Genomic DNA, 21989 nt, shown 5'->3' with positions numbered 1-21989 from the left:
CTCTGTTTGAAAGAATCTAGGCCAGTGTTCTTCACCCCCACATCAGAGGGACAGGGAGGAAAGCATGGCCGATGCCCTCCTCAAAGATTAAGCCTATTATAGAAGATGAAGAGAGCATCTGACAGCCAGGCAAAGTGGGGGATTTGGGTCATGGAAGCACAGTGAAGAATTCGGATTTCTCCATCTACTGAGAGAATTAATGCAGATTAATAGTAATAGGAATAATGGCTGCTGGCATTTGCTAAGTGCATAAGGTATGCCAGGCGCTGTGCTCAGAGCTTACATAAGTTATCTGCTATGCAACCTGAAAGGACATTTCATCCATATTTTATAGATAAGAGAAGTGAGGTAGAGAAGCAGTAAGTATAACTAGTTTACAGCCATGAGTTAGTAAATAGTAAGATGAAGGCATTTGCAGGCAGCCAAACAGCTCCATGGCCTATTGTAATTCATGGTTTTTTTTTGTTTTATTTTTTTTGTTGTTGTTGTTTTGTTTTTTTGTTTTTGTTTTTGTTTTTTTCTTGCCTGGAATAAAATTGATCTAAGACTCTGATCTGGAGCAAGCCTAACGTGGTAGAACAAGAGGTTAATCAAGCCCCTAAAGCCTTAGTCTCTGGTTCCAAAGGCAGGGTATGGTCCGTCCCTCAGTGCTATGAAGCTGATCTGCTAGGTTAGGAAGAGCAGGCTCTATCCTAACTGTTGGAGCAGCCCGCCTTCTTCCTGTCTCATGCCACAGAAGCTTCTATCAAGGATACCTGCACACAGCAGTGTCTGCAAACAACATGTACTCAAGGCTTAGAGCCACTTCCTGAAGATGTTTTCCCTCGACTTCTCCCAGGGACAAAGAAAAAAAAGCTAAAAGTGTTTGCATCATAGTGGCCACATTTGTTTATTAGTAATATTTTGTCATTTAAAGCATAATTAAACTTTCTTTCAAGACACTAGTAAGGAGTTTCCTCAATGCCTTTAGAGTGAAGCCCTCATTTGTGGTTGATCTCATTATGATGCAGGCTGCTTACACCTTCCAAACACAAAGGGACAGGAGCCTAGTAAGGGAGCATGGAACACTAATCCCAGATCTGTCCCTGGCTTGCTGTGTGACATTATATAAGGAAGTCTTCCTCTTGAACCTTAGGCTTCCCATCTGCAAGATGGCGGGTTGAATTAGATCATCCTAATCCTTCTCAAAGTGGGCAAATGGGAGAAACGAAGATGTGCCGTAGAGTAAAGATGCTACTTCCTTCTCTGGTGGCCTCTGCTCCGCCCAGCTCTGCACCCCACTGATTATCTTTCTCCCATGTAGAAAGAACAAATCCCAAATCTAGCTTGGCTTTGAAGTCCTCAGTAACTCCATGCTGAGTGAATGTGGCTCTTTTGTTTCTACCCCTGGACTAGAGAGGACATTGTTTTCAGTTCTCCCCATGTTTAATCTTCCAGTGCATCTAGAGGAAAGACATAAAAGAAAGAAATTGAGAGAGGGGGGGAAGAAAGGAAGGAAGGGGGGAGGGAGGGAGGGAGGGAGGGAAGAGGGAGGAAGAAAAAACAAAAGAAGGAAACATAGCTTTTTAAAATGACGATATTTTTAGTAGTTTATGTTTTCTTTTTAGTCATAATCCCATGATCGACACAGCAGCTCATCTCCCTGATAAAGGACAATGGATATTTAAATAGAAAATATGTATAGCTGCAATATCCAGTGAAAAGAGATTTTTCTCCTGTGAAGCCTTTGCATTAAGGATTCAAGAGACGATCCAAAGCAGTTTTGTGTGTTCCTGTCCCGTTCTACATTCTACGTGTTTTCAAAGCCAAGGGTGGCTTACCTTTGCAGAGGACAGATACTGGAGCTCACTGAACATTTCCTATAACAAAGGATTTTCTACAATGTACTTGGGATTTCAACCCCAGGTGAAGCTTTAGGAGGTTTTATGAATTGCTTTGCTAATTAGATTTTAAAATTCCCTTGAATGTCTCCATTGCAAACATAACCAACTTCCCCAAGTGTTCAGATATGCCCCGCAGACAGATAAGCCACAGAGGCAGCAAGACTCGCTAGCCCTTGGTTATGAAAATGGACTTGTGAGACCCAAAGTCAGACAACTGAAGTAAGATAGGCTTGGGCATCATAACATCCACCTACAGGACTCCTATTCAAAGGAAATCAGGAGAGAGTCAAAAAAAAAAAAAAAAAAAAAAAAAAAAAAAAGGCACCTGCAGCATAGGGCTGAACCAGTGGCCAGAGGCTATGCAGCTACATCATGGCACAGGAGCAAGCAGCCACTCATCTAGTGTGCTTTAGACGTCTCTCCCATTATGTTGATGAAGGACCCTTCTATTCACTTAGGGCCACAAGCTAATCCCCGCTTTGACATACAGACATAATTGCAAAATTTAGATAGAACACAGGAAGAAGAAATGGCAGATTAGGACTTTTCAGCCCCTTAGTCTAGATAAGTATTTTCTCTTACATCTTACCTAGTCACAAGACCCCAGCTAACCATAAAAGTTTCTGGGATGCATAGTCTTCCTTGTGCCCAGGAGGAGGAGGAGCCAGACATTGATATTGAAATTGAACACAAGTACTCTGAACAGAGTGGACTAGAGTCAGGGCTACATGGTGGGGGAGTAGATGTTGTTAAGTAGATGATGGTGAAGCCTCCAGACATTAGAGTTTATAGCATACTCTCTTCTCTGGGCTTGAGAGTTCTGGGTGTTTTCCAGACTTCGGCAGAGTCTTAGTGTTCCTGGGAGATTAGCTATACTGTTGTTTTAATATTCTACAACTTTATAATTTTGTTGTTATCCACACTACAATCAGTTTCGTCAGTGAAAGTGTACAACCTTTAACTGTAAGATCTGCCATTATGTTCTCCTTTAAGACTGTAAGGCACTGGTTGCTTACAAAACCCTCTTTTAACAAAGCCAATCTAGGCAGAGTGTGCAGCTAAATTCACAATCACTGTGGGACTGGACAATTTGGGGTTGGAGAAGAGTGGATAACTTAGTGTTTTTTTAGTTTTTTTTTTTTTTTTTTTTTAAATTGAGATTCTGGGCCACGCTACCCATCCTTGTCTCTCTTGTTTAATTTTAGAGTATTTTGAAGGCAAAGCCTTTTCTGTTTCTTATCTTCTTCCTACTCCTGAGCAAGCCATAAGATAGCATCATCCTATCTAACTGCATTATTTTCCAAAGGCTCAGTAAGAAAGGAAGGTTTTCTTTATTTTATTGAGTTCATTTCCATTGCCTGTTGAACAAGGACAACCAAACCTTACAGAGCTGCTACGACAGTTTATGATTTGGGAAAGGGAGCGTTTTGGAAGGAAAGTTCAGAACTGTTTGAAGTCAGATTGGTGATTTAAGCTAGATCCGCTTACTCTGTTCATCCAACCCTCAGAAACAAACATGGGTGCAAATGCTAGCGATACGAACACATATGAAGCACTTGGCCTTGCTCATGGGACACAGAAGCCCTTACAGTGTCACTATTAGAACCTCCCATATTGTACTGAGCACTGTTACCTCCTGCTGCGTCTATTATAACACCATCACTTACAACACCACTATAGGTGTTATTTCAGGTTTTAGTGAACCAGATCATACTTATGGAACTACCATGCTAGAGATACATTTTACCAAAATCTAATATGCTCAGGGATGTCTAGTTTCTTTTCTTTCTTTTTCTTTTTTTTGTTTTTTGTTTTTTGTTTTTGTTTTTGTTTTTGTTTTTTTTTGTTTTGTTTTGTTTTTCGAGACAGGGTTTCTCTGTGTAGCCTTGGCTGTCCTGGAACTCACTCTGTAGACCAGGCTGGCCTCGAACTCAGAAATCCACCTGCCTCTGCCTCCCAAGTGCTGGGATTGGGATTAAAGGCGTGCGGCACCACCACCCAGCTGGGTGTCTAGTTTCTAAAGACTGCCTGACTTCTCTTTCTCTTGTCACGTCTCTGCCTTTTTCTTTCTGCAGTGGCTTCAGGAAGTGCCAACCAGGGCAGCAAACACAATGAGTACATTCACTCCTTTATTGACCTTGACGCTTCCAGTGGTATCGTAACTTTCATTATTTTTATGAATTGCAGTGCCGGTGGCAGATATCAAAGCAGTGGTGACGGGAAAGGACTGCCCTCATATGAAAGAGAAAGGTGCCCTTAAACAAAACAAGGTATGATTTCTAGATCACTGTAAGTGTCTCTACCTGTACAATGCAGTGAGCTATCAGAACGATCCCAGCCTTCACTTACAAATGTTTGGGAGGGTTCACCATGGAACTGAAAGGTATTTTATGTAGGTTGTGGAGCTCAGCTCTCCTTTTTTCTTCCCTGATCCATTCCTTCCCTGTTTGGTGCCTTCACTCTTCCTCTGCCTGATCACTTTTCTAGTGCCTGTTCTCTCCTGTTCCCCAATCCTGTGTCTCCTGTTAACCTTAGAAAGTACAATGGCTGCCTCCCTCTGCCTTTGTATGAGCCTTCTCCACTCATCTTCATCCATTCTGCAGGTTTCTTCTTACCTCATGTTTATGGTATTCCCTCTCCCTACATGGCCCCACTGAGTCTCAGTGAAGCCTAAGACAGGCGGACACCAGCCTCGTGAGTCAAAGGATATGAGAAAACACTAAGCACCTGACCCTTCAGTGTCATAGAAAGTAGATTATTGAATATCCAAATGAAGCTTAAAGGAGAGCAATACCCAGGAGTACATGCTTAGGTACCATGAACAATACCCAGGAATACAAGCTTAGGTACCGTGAATAATGCTCAGGAGTACATGCTTAGGTACTGTGAACAATGCCCAGGAGTACATGCTTAGGTACCATGAACAATGCCCAGGAGTACATGCTTAGGTACCGTGAACAATGCCCAGGAGTACATGCTTAGGTACCGTGAACAATGCCCAGGAGTACATGCTTAGGTACCGTGAACAATGCCCAGGAGTGCATGCTTAGGTACCGTGAACAGTACCCAGGAGTGCATGCTTAGGTACCGTGAACAGTACCCAGGAGTACATGCTTAGGTACCGTGAACAGTACCCAGGAGTGCATGCTTAGGTACCGTGAACAGTACCCAGGAGTGCATGCTTAGGTATCGTGAACAGTGCAGCATTTCTCCCCATCCCTTCCAGTTTACCAACACGCTTTCACCATGATGGTCCACATTGGTTTGTGAGTAAACAGGGTGTGGATACAATCTAGAAAGAGAAAATTTTCCTCTGCTTTTAAGTCAGAGGCTCCATTGAGGATCCAGTTCTTATACTCCTGGGCATCTTGTGTTATATGCCACATCAACAAAACAATTTGGCTGTATGTGGTTGTATACACTTGTAATTCTAGCACAAAGGAAGAAGAAGCAAGAAAACCATGAGCCAACCTGGACTACACAGCAAAATCCTGTCTCAAAAACAAAACAAAAAGTCTAGAGTTACCTGGCTGCTCTAGGTGCCAAATGAGGCATGAATCGGCCATTTATTTCTTTGATTCTAAAAACGGTGTCTAAGGAATGAATAAAAGAAATCTATCCTGCTTATCAGTCAGCATTAAGGGAAATAATCCCCGTTTTCTGATTTCAAACGAAGATTAAAGGTCATTGCACACAACTATGCTCAAAGAAAACAAAAGACACTGTGGGGGTACTGTTCAAGATGTCGGAAGGGAAGGATACAGGCAAGGATGCTCATTTACAAGACCCTTGCGCCTGGTGTTATATAGATATAATTCAGCTCAAGTCCATGTGCATTCCTTCTTTGGAACACCAGATATTAGGTGCTCCAATGATGAGGACAATAATACAAAGGAAGACTGGAGTGACTACAGTCTGGGTAATCTGTTGTATAACAACTATGGGGGTTCCATGTCAGACAGACGAGGACTGTATTGTGCATAGACTCCACGGAGCATTCTAAACTGTGGCAACAAGTCTCAGATTTCATGGTTTGCCTCTTATGGTGCTGACTTCCTTCAACAGCAGCAGGGATTGCCATATGTTTCACATGTCAGGTGTTCCATCTGCAGCCTCAGAGAGACTCTGCTCAGCTCCAGAAAGGTTCCCGGTTAGATAACACTTGAACTGAGCAGGAAGCCATGTGCAGAAATTGACAACAGAAGAGTCTAACTCAGAGGGCTGGGAGGGTTGGCTGGCAGCAGAGCAGTCTGCCAGGACTTGAACATGCTGACTAGGAACTAGGAATTCTGTAAATTACGTTCAAAGAGGTTTCCTACCTCAGCCCAGCATGTGGAGGTTTTGAGAGCTGTCATTCTCCTCCTTACAAAGGGGCAGGTTTAGCCAGAGACCCCGGAGCAGTAAGTAAAATAGAAAAGATCTAGGAAGACACCTGATGACTTTGAACCTGCTGATGCAGGTCTACATACATGCATGTGCATGCAAAATCACACATGTGAGCCAAACATATGAACACTCATACATACCACATACACATATGCATGCAAGAGAAGAACAAAATTTTCTTGCTATAGTAACATAAATTACCACTTTAAAGACCTACTAGGTCATTCGTATCACCTAGTACATTCCAAAGAAATTAACGGCATGCCTCCTCTTAATCTAAAAAGAGGGGTGAGGTGGGGCAGCCTACAAAAACAAGACAACCATCGGGATCAGGGTTCTGGTTTCTCTTTAGATTGTGTAAATCGTTTGCCTTTTACCAGAATGACACAGATAAAGAACTTGTCGGATTGGAAAGTAATAACTATGATGTAAAATGTTGTAGGCTGCAATAGAAAAAGTCAACGTTATACAAGAAGTGTTCAAATGAATTGGTTCTGACAGAATAGACATGATAAGGACTAGAAACTTAAATCAAAGTAGAAGCAAGAGTAGTATCAGAGAAAGCCAAGGGGAAGATAAAATAAAAATATTGGGTTTTTTTTTTAACACAAAAGCCATGCCGCGTGTTACTTATGATCACAGTAGAGAGAGTATGTTGCAGTGTGACCACGACCGGATAAGCAGAGGGAATGGAAACTAAATTAAAGAGACAGGGAGGAGCAAGTGCCACACTCATATTAAAAGGGAAGGCAGAAGGGAAGGGGCAGAAGATCGTGTTAGTTAAGAGACAACAATTTTTAGAATGATTTTTATTTTAAAAAAATGATCAAAGTTCATTTATTTAATATACATTGTAAATGGTTGAACAAACTTAATTTAAAAAAAAAGAAAGAAAATAAAAAATATCACCACAGCTCAAGAAACAGAGACCTGTACATAAATAAATAAAAGAAAGACCATCTCAGGAATAACAATGACAGCAACAGGAGTGAGGCTGGACAGATGGGGTCTATGCTCTTAGCTGTGAGATTATCCAGAGCTCAGCAGCATGTGTGTTTAAAGGGCTGTGTTAGGTTTTCCTGGCAGGTTCTTGATGGAGAGTAAAATGCTCCTGACCTCATACAGGGCACACCACTTACCCTTGGGGATGTCCAGGCCGATGTTTCCTGGATGTCCACACTGGGGTGGTATCAGCGTCTGGGGAACGGTGGATAGCTATAAAGGTAGAAAGGAGGGGGTTGTAGAGAGTCTATACCTCAGATTTTCACAGCTCTATGAATGTCTCTATCCATTTGGAAAGGTTGTCTGATTCAAGGAGCTCAGATATTTGTCGATCACCAGACATTCTGGGGCTCATCAGTTCCTGCTCTGGCCTCTTGCCCATAGTGCCCCAGATGGCACCCCATTTATAGATGCTGGAAGTGGCTGGATAGTGATTTGGGGAGGTTGTTGCTGAGCTGCTGACCTGGAAACAGGAACATGGAGAAGGCACAGCAACTACAAACTGATTTTCATTAAATTAAGAATTACATGCTATTTGTAAGAAACCTACTTCCAGTATGACTTTAAAGTATCAGAAGGGAAAGACACACCATACTGATTCTAATCTAAAGAAAGCTGATCTATCTCTATCAACCTTATACAAATCAGACCTCAGAAGAGAGGAAATTGTCAAGGAGCTATTGTTTCCTAAAAGACACAATAACCTTACCCTACACACATGTAAACTTAACAAGAAGCATCAACACTTGGGAGGCAGAGGCAGGTGGATTTCTGAGTTCAAGGCCAGCCTGGTCTACAGAGTGAGTTCCAGGACAGCCAGGACTACACAGAGAAACCCTGTCTCAAAAAACCAAAAAAGAAGAAGGAGGAGAAGGAGGAAGAGGAGGAAGAAGAAGAAGAAGAGGAGGAGGAGGAGGAGGAGGAGGAGGAGGAGGAGGAGGAGGAGGAGGAGGAGGAGGAGGAGGAGAAGGAGGAGAAGCAAAATACATGAGTCCAGATACTGACAGACCAAAAGGGACCTCAGCATCCCTGCCTCAGTAACCAACAGAGATCAAGCAAAGGCCAATCAAATGGATGCTGGCAGTATGAATATCACCATCAATCAACTTGATCTAATTGGAATTAATAGAATATTCTAGCCAGCAGGACAATACATGATCCTCTCGAGCTCACAAAAACATTCACCAGGATACATACTGAGCCATAAAATGAGTTTAATTTGGCTTTCATCATGATAAAAATAAATTTTTTCCAAATTTTATTGCAAAGCATATTCTTGAGTCACCATAAATTTTAAGTAGAAACCAATAGCAAAAAAGGAAAGCAGAAATGTAAATATTTGGAAATTTAACAACACACTTCTAAATAACCAGTAATTTAAAGAAGTCATAAGAGAAATTTTATGTCTCAAACTCAATAAAATTAAAAAAAAAAACTTATACTGGATGCAGTGAAAGCATCATTTATAAGGAAATTTATATTAGGTGCTTAGAAGAGAAGCATGCTTCGAAAACATTAGTGTCCCTGACATAAAATACTTTAAAAGGCAAGAAGTTTAATAAGAAATAAGTGAGTAGAAATTAAAGATAATAAAGGTGAAAACAGGGGACCACTCAACAGAACCCAAGTGAAAAAGAAGATTGATTCTGCTGTGGCCTGGTGAAAGAAGAGGGAGAGAAGGAGGGAGAAACCCAGGTGACCAGTGTGGGCACAGGTATGGAGACAGGACTGGAGAACACATTACATGCGTGGACTTGGCGTTTTTTTCAGACTGCGTGCCACTCCCCTACGAATTCACAAACAAGTTAGCAAATACTATTTCGTAAGGTGCCGATGTTTTCATTATTTTCAGGATGTCATAAAAAATTGAATGGATGGATGGACTGTGGAAAGTTGCTGTAGGGTTACATGGGCAGATGGGTGGGTAGGGCATACTGCTGTAAATAGACAAACCTGTCTATAAGTGGAAGCTGCTTCATTGTGCTTACCTGGTGTCCAAGCCACTCCCGCCATTTCCAACCTGATGCAATGTTCCATCAGCCTGGCTCTGTCATTCGAATATACTTGAGAATTACTTGCCTTGTGATATTATCATTATCCCTAGACCTTATTTTTCAGGCAGTGTCAAAAGCAGAAAGGAAAGCCATAATTCTACCTCAGTTTCACACTCACAACTATTTTTCCAGGACCCAAAGACACTGCCACCCCCTTTGGGACTTATGGGTAAGAAAGGGCTATCTGCAGTTTCAAGGAAGAGTTAGCCAAAGTGTGCCAACAGCAGGATCGCCTCTGCCTGGTGTCCAAAAGCCAAAGTATGGTGTTAATTCTTCAGACAGTTTTTGCAGCTGTGGAACAGCTTCTAAGATTTTGTGCAGCAGAAATCTCCATGAGCTAAACTACTGAAAAAGGCCATCTTAGGTATTAGCAATCAGAAACAAGAGACTGTGGTCACAGTGACTTAGCCTTGTTGTGCCGTATGATGGGGTAAAGGGGGTTGGTCCTTCCCTTGAGGTGTCTGCTGCAGAGTGCCTGTCTGTATATCTAGTCAGCACTGACCTTCAGAGATCTGATGGGCTCTAACAAAGAATGGTAACCAGGGCAGTTGTGGCTCAACCACTTGGAGCTAGAGCAGTGGTTCTCAACCTTCCTAATGCTGCAACCCTTTAATACAGTTCCTCGTGTTGTGGTGACCCCCAACTATAACATTATTTTTGTGGCTACTTCCTAACTGTAATTTTGCTACTGCTCTGTATTATAATGCTAATGGTTTTTGGAGACAGAGGTTTGCCACAGGGCTCGTGGCCCACCAGTTGAGAACCACTGGGCTAGAGTCTAAAACATTTAACATAGGTTAGTACCACAGGAAAAATGTCCATGGAGACAGGAAGTATGGCGTCTTCACGGTAGAATTTTCTGACATTTGAATTATCACAGGGGGACAAAAAAATCAATTTGAAAGAAACTAGGGAATGTAAATTCACACTCTGTCATTTTGAAAGTCTTTGATGTCTTGTGGTATGTTTTAGTCAAGTATTCTTGGTGCTTGCCTTCCTGGATATGGGGCTTGTAGGAGGGCAGCCATCAAACAGTACTAAAACATAGACTTCAGTGGATCCTAGAGGTTCAAATATGAATGTATTTCCTGTAAGAAAAACTACCATGTTTCCATGCTCAGAAAGAAATGTAATGTGGCTGCTGGTAGCCATCTAGGGATTATTGAGTTCATTCTCTGACAAAGACATGGATACCTTGGAAAGACAGAAGACCATGCGTGGAAGAAGGGAAAGCAAAGCCTGAGGCTGGGACTCTACCAAATGAATGGTATTGTATGGGGCTTCTGGGTCTCCTCCCCTTTCTCTTATTGGTCCTACTTTGATATATACCCCAATGCCTTCCCACTGTTTCTCCTTGCAGTGTCTTGTGAGAAGAGTCACCATTGTAGGGAGCCTGCTTTGCTTTCCCTGTCTCCCTACATCTCCCTGACTGCTTCACAAAGCCCAGCTTCCGTCTTGCCATGATAATCAAGATAAGAAGCAGATTCTACTACAACTTGATGTATCATTTTTAAAAATTCTCATTTTGACAAAATATCCTATTTGATTAACTTCATTAATCATTCATTGCGTGTATTGAGCTCCTTCTTTGTTGACAGGTACTAGAATTGCAGAGATTAATGTGGTCCAGCCCTGGTTCTGGGTGTCCAATGGATTAGGATTTATGCATGAACATAGTCATAATTTGTCACATGTCTTAAAATGCAAATAAAAACAAAGGTAGCAAAGGGAAATCTGGGACTAGTGAGGAGGAAATAGCACCTGAGCTGAGCTTTAAAAATGGCATCCACCAGGTAGCCAGCAGGCAAGCTTTCAGTTAAATGGAACATGAAGAGACCGCGGCGCACTTCATTATGGGGAGGAACAGCTTCTGCCTGAGAAAGTGTCCCAAGCTTGACTAGGCAGGGACAACTAAAGTCACTGGTTTGGAGAACTCTCGAGCTGTTCAGAGAAACTTGAGTCAGAAGGTTTGAGAGGTTTACCTTTGTGAAAATGACAATCTCCGTGTCTCTGTGTTAAACAAGTAAGAGACAGCTTTTTCTTCTTTTAACATAGAAACTCAAGTTCATAGGTATGTAAACAAGTAACTTTGATGTCTACTACTATGTCTATGGTCATATTTAACATCCACACATATGACAAACTATCTCATATATCTTTCATCAAAACACTTTGTGTCTAGGTAGCCAGAGAACCCACATAGTTCAACACACTCTGGGGAAAATGGCCAATGTGTTGTTACCCAAAACAATCTGAAAAATGACAGCCAACAGTATACTAAAGATGTTATCTAAAACTCTATTCTCATATTGTCAGTCCATCGTTTACCTATGAAAAAATGAATATTTAAATGCATCCTTATGCTAAGGCACTGTTTCTCTGAGTATCTGTGACTCTGCATGTCTTGTCACAGTTCCCAGAGCTACAGGACTGAGTGTGAGATTATGAGTTCAGAGGCCTCAGCAAGTGGAGGGTTGTTCAACTTCTCTTGTCCCTTCTCTCTCCACATCAAGGCCCATTTCAAGCCGTCCTGGCAAGGCAAAGAAGTCCTGTACCTGAGTGGAACAGGACAGAGATAGGCTGCTGTGAGAGCTAGCTTTTCACATAATTCCAGAAGAGACAGAAGATCTTTAACAGTGAGCAACAAAGCCATGAGGTGTTGGATACCTGTGGGTGGTGTGTGTGTGTGTGTGTGTGTGTGTGTGTGTGTGTGTGTCTGTGTGTGTGTCTGTGTGTGTGTCTGTGTGTGTGTCTGTGTGTGTGTCTGTGTCTGTGTGTCTCTGTGTTAGGAGGTACAGAGGAAGACACTGCCTGAAACTGGTATCAGCCTGTTCAGCTGCCACCTGGAGCCTGTCTTTCTTATGGGTAGTTTGGACAGGTGGCAGTTTCTGGAGAGTTGGCCCGGGAGGTACCATTGCTTTCAGCTCTGCATCCTCCCTTCTTAAAGTGGTGGAAAGCCAGCCGACCTTCAGCAAATGACTCAGTGACAGCAAGCCAGGGATGTCAATAAAACCTATTAAAAATGATAGCACCCTTTCATGCAGGCATGCAGTTCAGAGAATGAATTCCTCCCACCCCTCCCAGGCAGCCTTGGGTAAGATTAGAGTGGGAATTGACATTCTCACAAATTTCCCATTTCCTGCCTGTATTTATCAGGAATCTAGGTCATGACAGCTCAGATCCTTCTTGTCCTGAGAGGTATATGCCAAAGGAGGGCAAAGCCCAAGGTCATTGTGCTTCTTCCTGTGTGCCTTCTGGCTCTCTACAAAAGAGGAACCGTCTCAGCTCCAATATCCTGGTTGCCAGTGGCTTCAGTACCTAGTCAAGGGCATGCGTCTTGGCTATGTGCTGTTCACACCAGCTGTTGTCACAGTTGTTGCACCAGTTTGGGCCGAAAGACCTTGGTGGAATTCACCTTGTCTTGTTTATTTTTGAAAGGATCTTCTTGAAGCTAGAGTTCCTAAGCAAAGTCACCCTTCCTTTTCATCCAGTTTTTCAAGTATGAGTCAGAGTCCTTCCAATGAATGACTATCAGATCAATAAAGAAAAAGTCATTTTTTAAAGAGTTCTAATCCAGAACAATTTTATCAGAAACATACTTTAAGAGGACATAATGACCCGTAGTCCGAGCACCTAATAGTCGTTTTCTTTTCCCACGCTCACTTCCAGGCTCTGTCTACGGGCTGCATTATCACAACCAGGACCAATAAGCACATTTTTTCTGTTTTTTTTTTTTTCATTTAACATTAAACTCTCCTTCATAATTATCTCACCATTTGTGATTTCCTTAATACCCAAAGGAGCAGAAGAGATTTAATTTCTCATTACAAGTTACAATATGTAACTTTGGCTTGCTTGGGGATTTTTTTTTTTTTAAATACTCCCAGGAGTGGAATTCATGGTTGCTGATATGTATGGTTATTTTTATTGATTTTTTTAAAAGATGACATCAATTTATGGTGCCACTGCTATAACTATCACCATTTTGATTATAAATTTAAAGGCCTTGAGATAGTGTTATGGAAACAGGTGCCAAACTCAATGGAAAACGTGCGTGCTTGCTTGCTTGCTTATTTTTATGATTGTTGCATAACTTCACTGAAGCCTGAATGGAGGGCTGAGGGAGAAAGTGAATAAGAAATGGAGAGAGGAGTTTATGCAGGCAAGCATCCATGACTCAGCATCCTTTCCTTCCAGGGTTTCTATTTCTGGTGGAGTGAGGGGACCCTTTGACTGTGGGATACATGACTGTCTAGGTTTAGTGCAAAGCTGCCCCCTCCTAGAGAGAGGACAACTTGAGGTGAGCCAGACAGAGAATCCCATGAGGGCCAGAGGAGCTTGAAGTAGGCTGTGTTCTGAGTGGCTCCAGCTAACACAAGGTCTTCGGGGCTTATTTTGGAAGAATTCTTTAATTCATCTGAAATATTCTTTCTGGGGCATTGTGATATGAGTCACTGGCCAAAGACAAATCCGCTCATAGATAGTGAATAGGAAATGATATGGAGAGGTCTGGCTTTCTTTGTGGTCAGCTTCTCAACAGTGCTGCTCCCAGATCCTATCAGGGCAGAGACTGAGGTCAGTGACACCTAACAGAGATGAAGGGAAGTATGCTAAAACACACATTATCACAGTCAGAATGCTGGTATGGAAACACATGATTCTTCCCTCCAGATCAGGAGCCAGTGAGGTTCTGATATGAGCTATGGACTGTTAACCTTCCAGGGGCTCCATTCTGCTGACTTCTCAAACTAGTAGGGCAATTGTAGTTCCTCAATATGGGTACAGCACAAGCTCTGAGAAGTGTTTTATAGCCTATGTAATAGACACAGCACTAGGTATGTCAACCAGATTTATCCAGCTGCAATGCAATCAAAGTGTCCTTTAGTCCTTGGCACTGTAGGTCTGGCTCATAGTCTGCACTCAGTGAGTTCACATCAGTGATTTAATGTCTTCTGATGCTGACATCCATGCTTCTCCTCGGTATCCTGCAGCCTCAGTGGATAAGTCTTGGATGTATATATCCTTTGCTTAAAGTGGTACAAAGGTCCAAGGATAGATATCAAAATAGTGTTTACTCAGAAGTCTTATTACCTCTAGAGTAGCATCTATTTTTAGGAGTGTCCATACCTCTATGGGTTTCTGTCCACTAGAAGTGACTAAAATTGATCACCCTAATACTGCTAATTAAAGAGTTTACTACCTTTTTATCTTCTTGGAAAGGAGATACACAGTATTGGCCATGTGCTATCAATCCCTCAAAAGCCTGCCCCACAAAAAGGCAGTGAAAAGCTTGTGCCTGTGTTCTTATGAAAGTGAGGTGCTTCATGCAGGCCTGTGCTGAATGCAGAGGAGGACACATGCTGGGAACGTGGAGCACGGCACCCTTCCTTTTGCCAGCCTCATGGTGGCTCCTCTTCTCCAAACAGAAGAGAGACCATCTTCCATGTTTAAGCTCAACCACTAGTTTTGTAGAAAAGAACACCAGTTTTCTTTAATGTGATGCTTCTTTGTTCTCTCCTAGGAGGTGCTTGAACTTGCTTTCTCCATCTTATATGACTCAAATTGCCAACTGAATTTTATTGCTCCTGACAAGCATGAGGTAAGAGGTCTTGGTAAGGGTTAATTGATGAGAGAAAAATAAGCAAACTTCTAGAAATAGAAGAAATGTCACTTCTTGTAGAAACCTGCTTTTGAAAATTGTGAATAGAAAGGTGTCTTGTTGACAAGGAGCGGGAACCTCCTAGAAAACCACCAGCTACAACAGCTCAAACTTCTTAGCAGCTGAATCAGCAGCCATGCATTTGCCTAGCTTTCCTTCTGTTACTATAACAAAATCCCCCGTGATTGGCATTTGACTTGGAATAACAGTTGACATTTGACCTCTACTTCCTGAGTCTTGAGTCTGTGATCAGTTGCCTTTTCGATGAGTGTCAGGTGCTCATGGAGGAGGAAACTGCTTGCTTCATGGCAGCAAGGAGGCAGAGAGAAGGGAAGGGGCCAATGTCTCAATATTCCTGTTCAGGAATATACCATCTGAAGTCCTAACGTTTCCAGGCTCACCTCCTGAAATGTCCAGCATCTCTCAGTATTTCTCCTTTAACACAGCGTTTGGGGGATATTCAAAGTCTAAACTGTAGAATGGTCTTAAAGAAAATTGATGTGCAAATGACTCAGGCTCAGCAAGGGTTTAACTAATCCAGAGGCAGAGGAGGCCCTGGCTCTGACTTTGATGCACACTGCATATTTAATTTTTGCTCTAGAGCCTCTCCAGATAAACTGGTGTCTTTATTCGTGGGACCATCTGATGAAGTGGTTTCTCTACCAAGTCTCTTTAAGCTATTTTAAGAGGTTTAGGGCCGTCTCTGCTGTTGGAATTTTATTTCCAAGATGCTTTCATTTCTTTTTGACATCTTGTTATGTGTATAATTTGTTCCTCTTCTTGAAGCACACTGTCAGCTATATTTAAAATATTTAGCATAAGTCTAAGAAAATGCATTTGTAAAGTAAAGTAGCAGTTACGGTTGATTTAACTTTTTCTCTTGTAAATTAGACCCTACCATCATGCTTGAAACTTTATTTTTAGATAATACCATTCAAATTTTTTGTTTTGCATGTAACAGCACAAACAGCATTTAGAAGGATGGGAACATTTTAATAGAATCTGACTTTTGTTCTCATCTCCCTGAGGAGAGTCAGTTCATTTAAAAGGTATTTAGTGTCTGGTTTTCTCTGGTTTGAAGGTTTTGAATAAAATTATCCATCCCAAAGAAAGAGGAAAGATTAGACACAAATCCTGCATTTAGAATGGTACTTAAATATAATTCTGTGTCACTTGACATTTAGTTTGCAGAAGGGTAAGACTTTGTCTTCATCTTTCTGAAAATAGATGCCATATCTTCCTATTTCTGTTTTTAAATAAAGTTGTGGTTATGAACAGGCCAACATATCCAAGATATAGAAGAGACATAGAAAACAACCAAAAATAGAAGCTGGGCTGTTACTTAAGTTGGTGCCAAGCTATTTTCCCCAGTGTGTGCATTAATTCCAGATAAGGATAAATGCTCTATGACTGCCAAGCTTTTTTTTTTTTAAACATAGCTGCCACTTCTTATAGACTGTATGTGCTTATAAGAACTTTCAATTTCTTCAAGACACTTGCATATCTAGTATCATTTTATTCTCATAATTGCTACATGAAATAGAAGGTTCTTTTTCAGATAACCTCATTCATCAAGGAAGAGAAAGAGACCTCCCAAAACTGAATACTTGACAATGAAAAGGGTAATAACAGGGTCTGGAAGGATAGCTTGGTGGGCAAAGCCTTTGCTGTCCAAAGGTGAGGACCTGAGCTCTGGCAACCAGAACCCATGCAAAAGCCAGGCACCGTAGCATGGTCTGTATCCCAGTGCGTCTGCAGTGTGATGGGAAGAGAAGAGTTCCCAGAAGTTCATGAGACAGCTAGCCTGGCATGCACAGCAATGAGCATCAAAGAGACCCTTTCTTAAATAGGACCAAGACAAGGACCAACACTTCCAACCTGTGGTATACACATGCACGTGCGTACACACACAAACACACACATGCAGAATAATTATAACTAACCTGCCAGACTCTGTACCTGGCCGAGTTAAATACTACACAGATTTACAGTCATTCTGGAGGGCGGCTGCCTAATATGGATCTCACCAGGCTAAAGTCAAGGCTGTGTTCCCTCTCAGAGGCTCTAGGCAGACTTGTGTCCTTACCTGTTTTTCTACTTCAGAGACCACCTTCATGCTTGGTCTTTATCAGTTTCAATAATGGAAAAGTTCTCTCTGCAAACCCTTTTCACTTCGTGTTCCTTAGTGAAATCATTGTTTTTCACTCTTCTGACACTTTCTTCTCTCTGACATCAAAGGCCCTTGGAATTACATTGGGTCTTCTAGATAATCTAAACTAATCTCTCTCTGCTGTAGTGGACTGACATCAGCCTTAATTTTAAATTTTCACAACTTAAGCGCTTCCCTAGGTCATGGCAGTAGACATCTTTTTGTTGTTGTTGTTTTGTTTTGTTTTGTTTTGTTTTGTTTTGTTTTTCGAGACAGGGTTTCTCTGTGTAGCCCTGGCTGTCCTGGAACTCACTCTGTAGACCAGGCTGGCCTCAAACTCAGAAATCCACCTGCCTCTGCCTCCCAAGTGCTGGGATTAAAGGCGTGTGCCACCACGGCGAATTTTCTGTCTGCCCCAAGCTGCAATATCATTGCAGTCTTTTTTTCCCAAGTGTTCCCAGTAGTCAGAAGTCTCACCCATCTCAAGTGCAACCTTTAAGTAACCTCAGGGATGTTTTTCTTTTGGTACCTTGCCTCTTTTGTAAAGATTAGCATCCACAGATGATTGATTGCTGTCTAAACTCTGGCCCCACCAAAGTTTGCAAAGGGCTTTGTCATAGTTCTATCATTCCCATTCTATTTATGAGTGAGAGGATGTAAAGACAACCAAGCCTCAACAACGCTTCTGTTCCTAGAATTAGAACACATGGTGACAGGACAAATACTTAATTCCTTTGCCAATTTCTAAAACAATAAGCATGTCTTAAAGACGATAAAGAAGGTATGTTTGAGTATCATTATGATGTCAGAATTTAAACATATTTGTGACTTCATATGTAGTTGTTTCTTTACTATTATTCAGGTTACCCCATCCTGGATAATACAAACATCACCAAGTTGGCTTAAGAATCCTAATGACATGACTCTATGACTTTGATGTCTTTCTGGTTTTCTGGTAGGACAACGTAGTACAAATTCCTTTTGTATGTTTCATGTTTTTCTTCTATCAAAACTACTTACCTTTAATAGGAATTTTAGTAATTAGCAAACAGAATCTTTGTAAAAAGATAAAATTGTCACAATTTGGTTATAATTTCTAGGCTTTTCAGAAAATAGAGCTAAAGCTGTGATTTTTACTATAAAATATATCATGAATTAGTGTTGAGAATTTCATCTCAAATTTAGTAGTAGACGAGTTTTATTTATTGGTCAATGTAATTTTTGATGAAAAGGTCACTGCCTGCTGCTTCTCAAAAGCAATATTACTGTATGTTAATCTGTAGCCAGAAGGTAGCCAAGGCTGGGAAGTCTTTGTTTAAAGAACAATAGTCCTAGGACTTAGGGATCACTGTAACATGCTGCCAGAGCTGTGAAGGCTTTCTGGAACACAGCACTCAGTGACACCCATACCTGGGTGTTTGTCAAAATGATCTGGGAAGCTTTTGTAAATGAAGTCTCCCACCTCTGACCAACAAAATCAGTCATCTCCAGGCAGGGAATTAGACATCTATTTCTATCTGTTATCTGTGAGCAGATAACGGGTTGGGCATGGTCAAAATATCTGAGATACTCATGAGCACACTAGTGCTTCCAGAAATGTTTTAACAGTGCATTTGACTTTTGATGGACTATATGCTTTGGCTGAGATCACACAGCTGAGGTAGAAAGGAATCTTTACAGCTTAATGCTGCCGTCCTCAAGCATGGCTCACACCAATGCCATTGACATGCTTTGTGGAAGATTTCCATAGAATCACAGTGGTTGTAGGTTTCTGTTGCTTCTGCTGAAATCTCCCATCACATGGTGGGGCACACAGGGTGGGGCACTAGAGATGTGGAGTGTAGGCTCATTGGGATCTGGAATTGCATCTTGACCCAGAGAGTACAGGAAAAGATGGAATGTAGAGCAGATGTTAGAAGGCATTCCAAACCAGCAAGAAGCAAAACAGTTTTCAGCATGGAGTCCTATATAGGGGCAAGGACCACTTAACAGTTGAGTAGGCAGCATCCAATGCGCAGGCCAGTTTCTGAGATCTTGGCTCTTTCTCCAGACACTAATGGTTCTCTTTTGAAGTTAGAGCAGAACACTACCCTCTGAAGAGGAATCTGCAAAGAACAATGTAGGTTTTCTGGTAAATGACATGTGGTTCCTTCTCCCCAGAATTTCATAGTCACCCAAAGAGACAAAGACTTCGTTTATTTTATAAAGAAAATAAAAATGCTTAATAATGTAGTCCAATGTGTTTTCCAAAAGAGATGATGTCCCCAAGAATAAATTATTAGAAGCCCTGGGTATTAGAGACCTGGACACAGGAGGTTCAGACAGGCAGTCAACCTACATCTTTGTAAGATAACCAATGATGTTAGCCATTTTAATTATCAAACACTGAGCAACTGAAGGCTATTTCCTAGGTCTTATTTCTCTAAGAAACACAAAGGCTGCCTTGGCTTCATGATGGAACTGAGCTGTCAATGTCCAAATTTAAATATTAGATATGGTAAGAAGGCATTAGCTAACAAGCAGGGAAAGCAGGGAACTGTGTTAAATATCAAGGAAGAGAATGCCTGTCCTGCTGATCAGCACAAACATATTGGGATACATTCCCCCAACATCTTAATTAGCAATATCATGGAATTCAATTCTCCGTGTACCATAGGGAAACACCATTGCACATAAGAGCAAGCTTCTAGAGTCAGATTGCCTGAGTTCAAAACCTACCCACTCCAATTTTTTTTATATCACTTCATCCTCTGTGATTTGGTTTTCTTAACTTGAACATCATATGATAACAGAAGTTCCTGTTTCTGTTAAATAGAAGGTATAGAGAAGTGTGGGTATTAGATAAACACCTAAGACTGCTCGGCACATGCTGTGTACTAAGTGCTGTTCCCATAATTACCATCAGTGATGTTCACTGCCACCTCCTCTCCCACCAGTACTGCATCTGGACAGATGGGCTGAATGCACTGCTTGGGAAGGACATGATGAGTGACCTGACACGCAATGATTTGGACACCCTGCTGAGCATGGAGATCAAGCTTCGCCTGCTGGATCTGGAAAACATCCAGATCCCGGACGCACCGCCTCCGATCCCCAAGGAGCCTAGCAACTATGACTTTGTCTATGACTGTAACTGAACTGGCTGGGCCCGGACACATTCCTCCCAAACTGGAAGATCTAGCTATCAGCAGAGAGGAGAGCAAACACATCCACATTTTGTGACTGCCCTTTGGTGGAGTAGAAGCTGCAGGTCAACCCTTCCTTTGGCCTGATTTTTAGCCCTAGCCCCTCCCCCTTTTTCTGGCATCTCACCATTTCCTTGAATCTATTTCCTGACTCAGTGTTTTAGATCCTTTCCCATTGCTACAGCTCACCAATGGGTCATGAGCAAAAGTCACCCCTAGCAAGAAAGTCAAAGAGTCCTCTCATTGTAACCGGCTACAGGCATATCCCTCCTTCCTTCACTCTTGCCTGGAGTAGGAAAGCCAGTTAGCCCCAAGCTTCCCCATATTTGCTCACCAAACCAAAATAAATGCCTAAGGTCAGGGTTGGATATAATAGCTCTGCTACTGGATAAGAAGACCAAAGGCTTCCTACCCCTTCTCTCTAGGGTCACCTCATATCATCAGCTCTATGTGAGTTGAGATCGCTTTGACATTCTCTCCCTTCCCTGCCTTAGCCTTGCTCTGGTCCACCTTGGTCTCACATGTAGCAGCAGCAGCCACATTGTAGTTCTCTACAGCATCAGGTCTCCCAAACAGTCCAGAGTCCATGCCTGTTTCCTGTCTGCACTGTGATCATGACCAACCTCTCTATCACACTGTCTAGTCTTGGGCTTCCTCTCCTTGCCCCAGCCAGACCTGCCTTCTTTATTTTTTCAAGCTCCCAGCCCTTAGCAGAAAGCACAAATGAAGTCCGTAGTCCTGCTCCATCTCTGATAGACTAAACCTAAGCCTTGAAGGTGGCTGTCGCTATCCAACAGTTCTGTGTCACCTCCCTGGGGCTCCTACAACCCAGGTTCTCCAGGGTGGTCAAGCTGTCAGACATCCAAGTTTACATCGTTGTAATTATTATAGGTCTTTAAATTTTACAAGGGTTTGGGGTTATTTTGTTTTGTTTTGTTGTTTTGGCTTTGTTTTTGTACAAAAGAGTCTAACATTTTTTGCCAAACAGATATATATTTAATGAAAAGAAGAGACATAAATGTGTGTACTTTCCAGCTTTTTTTTTAATTATTTTAATCCCAAACATCTTCCTGAGAATAACATTCCCTTAAACATGCTGTGGAATAAAATTAAATGTGATGAGTTGGGGCGCTGGTATTTTGATTTAGTAATGTGGATGCTTGCTACTTCAGCATCTCCATCACCTGGGAACTTGTTAGAGATGCAAAATCAGGCAACCCCTCCAGACTTCTGAACCATGCTGTTTGAGTGGGTGTTAATTTGGGAAGCACCAATTGTCAGCTCTAAGCATTGCCAATATCATTTCTAGGAGGCACATCCCAACTCACCAAGGAAATGAGACTCACTGCACAGAAATATGATCTATTCCTTTTACATTGCTGCCTCCTCAGCATACTTCCCCATTATTTCCTCCTTACCATTTCATGATTTATAGAGCCAGTTCAATTAAAGATACTACTGACACCAAGGGGACATGTTGAACCACGGAAAAAGAATACAAACCCACACACCTGAAATCAGTTACGCCAAAACCAATCTTACTGTGAATTAATAAGTTCCTGCCAGAGCACAACAGAGATTTCTTCTTAAGTCAGCTCCCCTGCAAATGTCACATGGATCGTAAACTCTAAGGGCTGGGAAGGATGTCAGAACTCTGCACTGGCAGCCAAG

At 41.9% G+C, this 21989-nt stretch overlaps 1 protein-coding gene across 6 annotated transcripts in view; it reads left to right on the top strand.

The window, feature by feature from the left end:
- The window catches only part of Elmo1 (engulfment and cell motility 1), a 506925-nt gene extending 485485 nt beyond the window's left edge, over window positions 1-21440 (top strand). For all 6 annotated transcript variants that reach the window (XM_076939323.1, XM_076939321.1, XM_034510333.2 and 3 more), the window contains 3 exons: window positions 4071-4153; window positions 14847-14924; window positions 20070-21440. In XM_076939323.1, the coding sequence (XP_076795438.1) occupies window positions 4071-4153; window positions 14847-14924; window positions 20070-20270 (362 nt within the window). In that variant the 3' untranslated portion in view covers window positions 20271-21440. The remainder of the gene's footprint in view (window positions 1-4070; window positions 4154-14846; window positions 14925-20069) is intronic.
- The last annotated feature ends 549 nt before the right edge of the window (window positions 21441-21989 follow it).

This window comes from Arvicanthis niloticus, chromosome 8 (assembly GCF_011762505.2).
Source record: "Arvicanthis niloticus isolate mArvNil1 chromosome 8, mArvNil1.pat.X, whole genome shotgun sequence".
NCBI classification, from domain to species: Eukaryota; Metazoa; Chordata; class Mammalia; order Rodentia; family Muridae; genus Arvicanthis; species Arvicanthis niloticus.
This window is presented reverse-complemented; position numbering and strand designations above follow the sequence as displayed.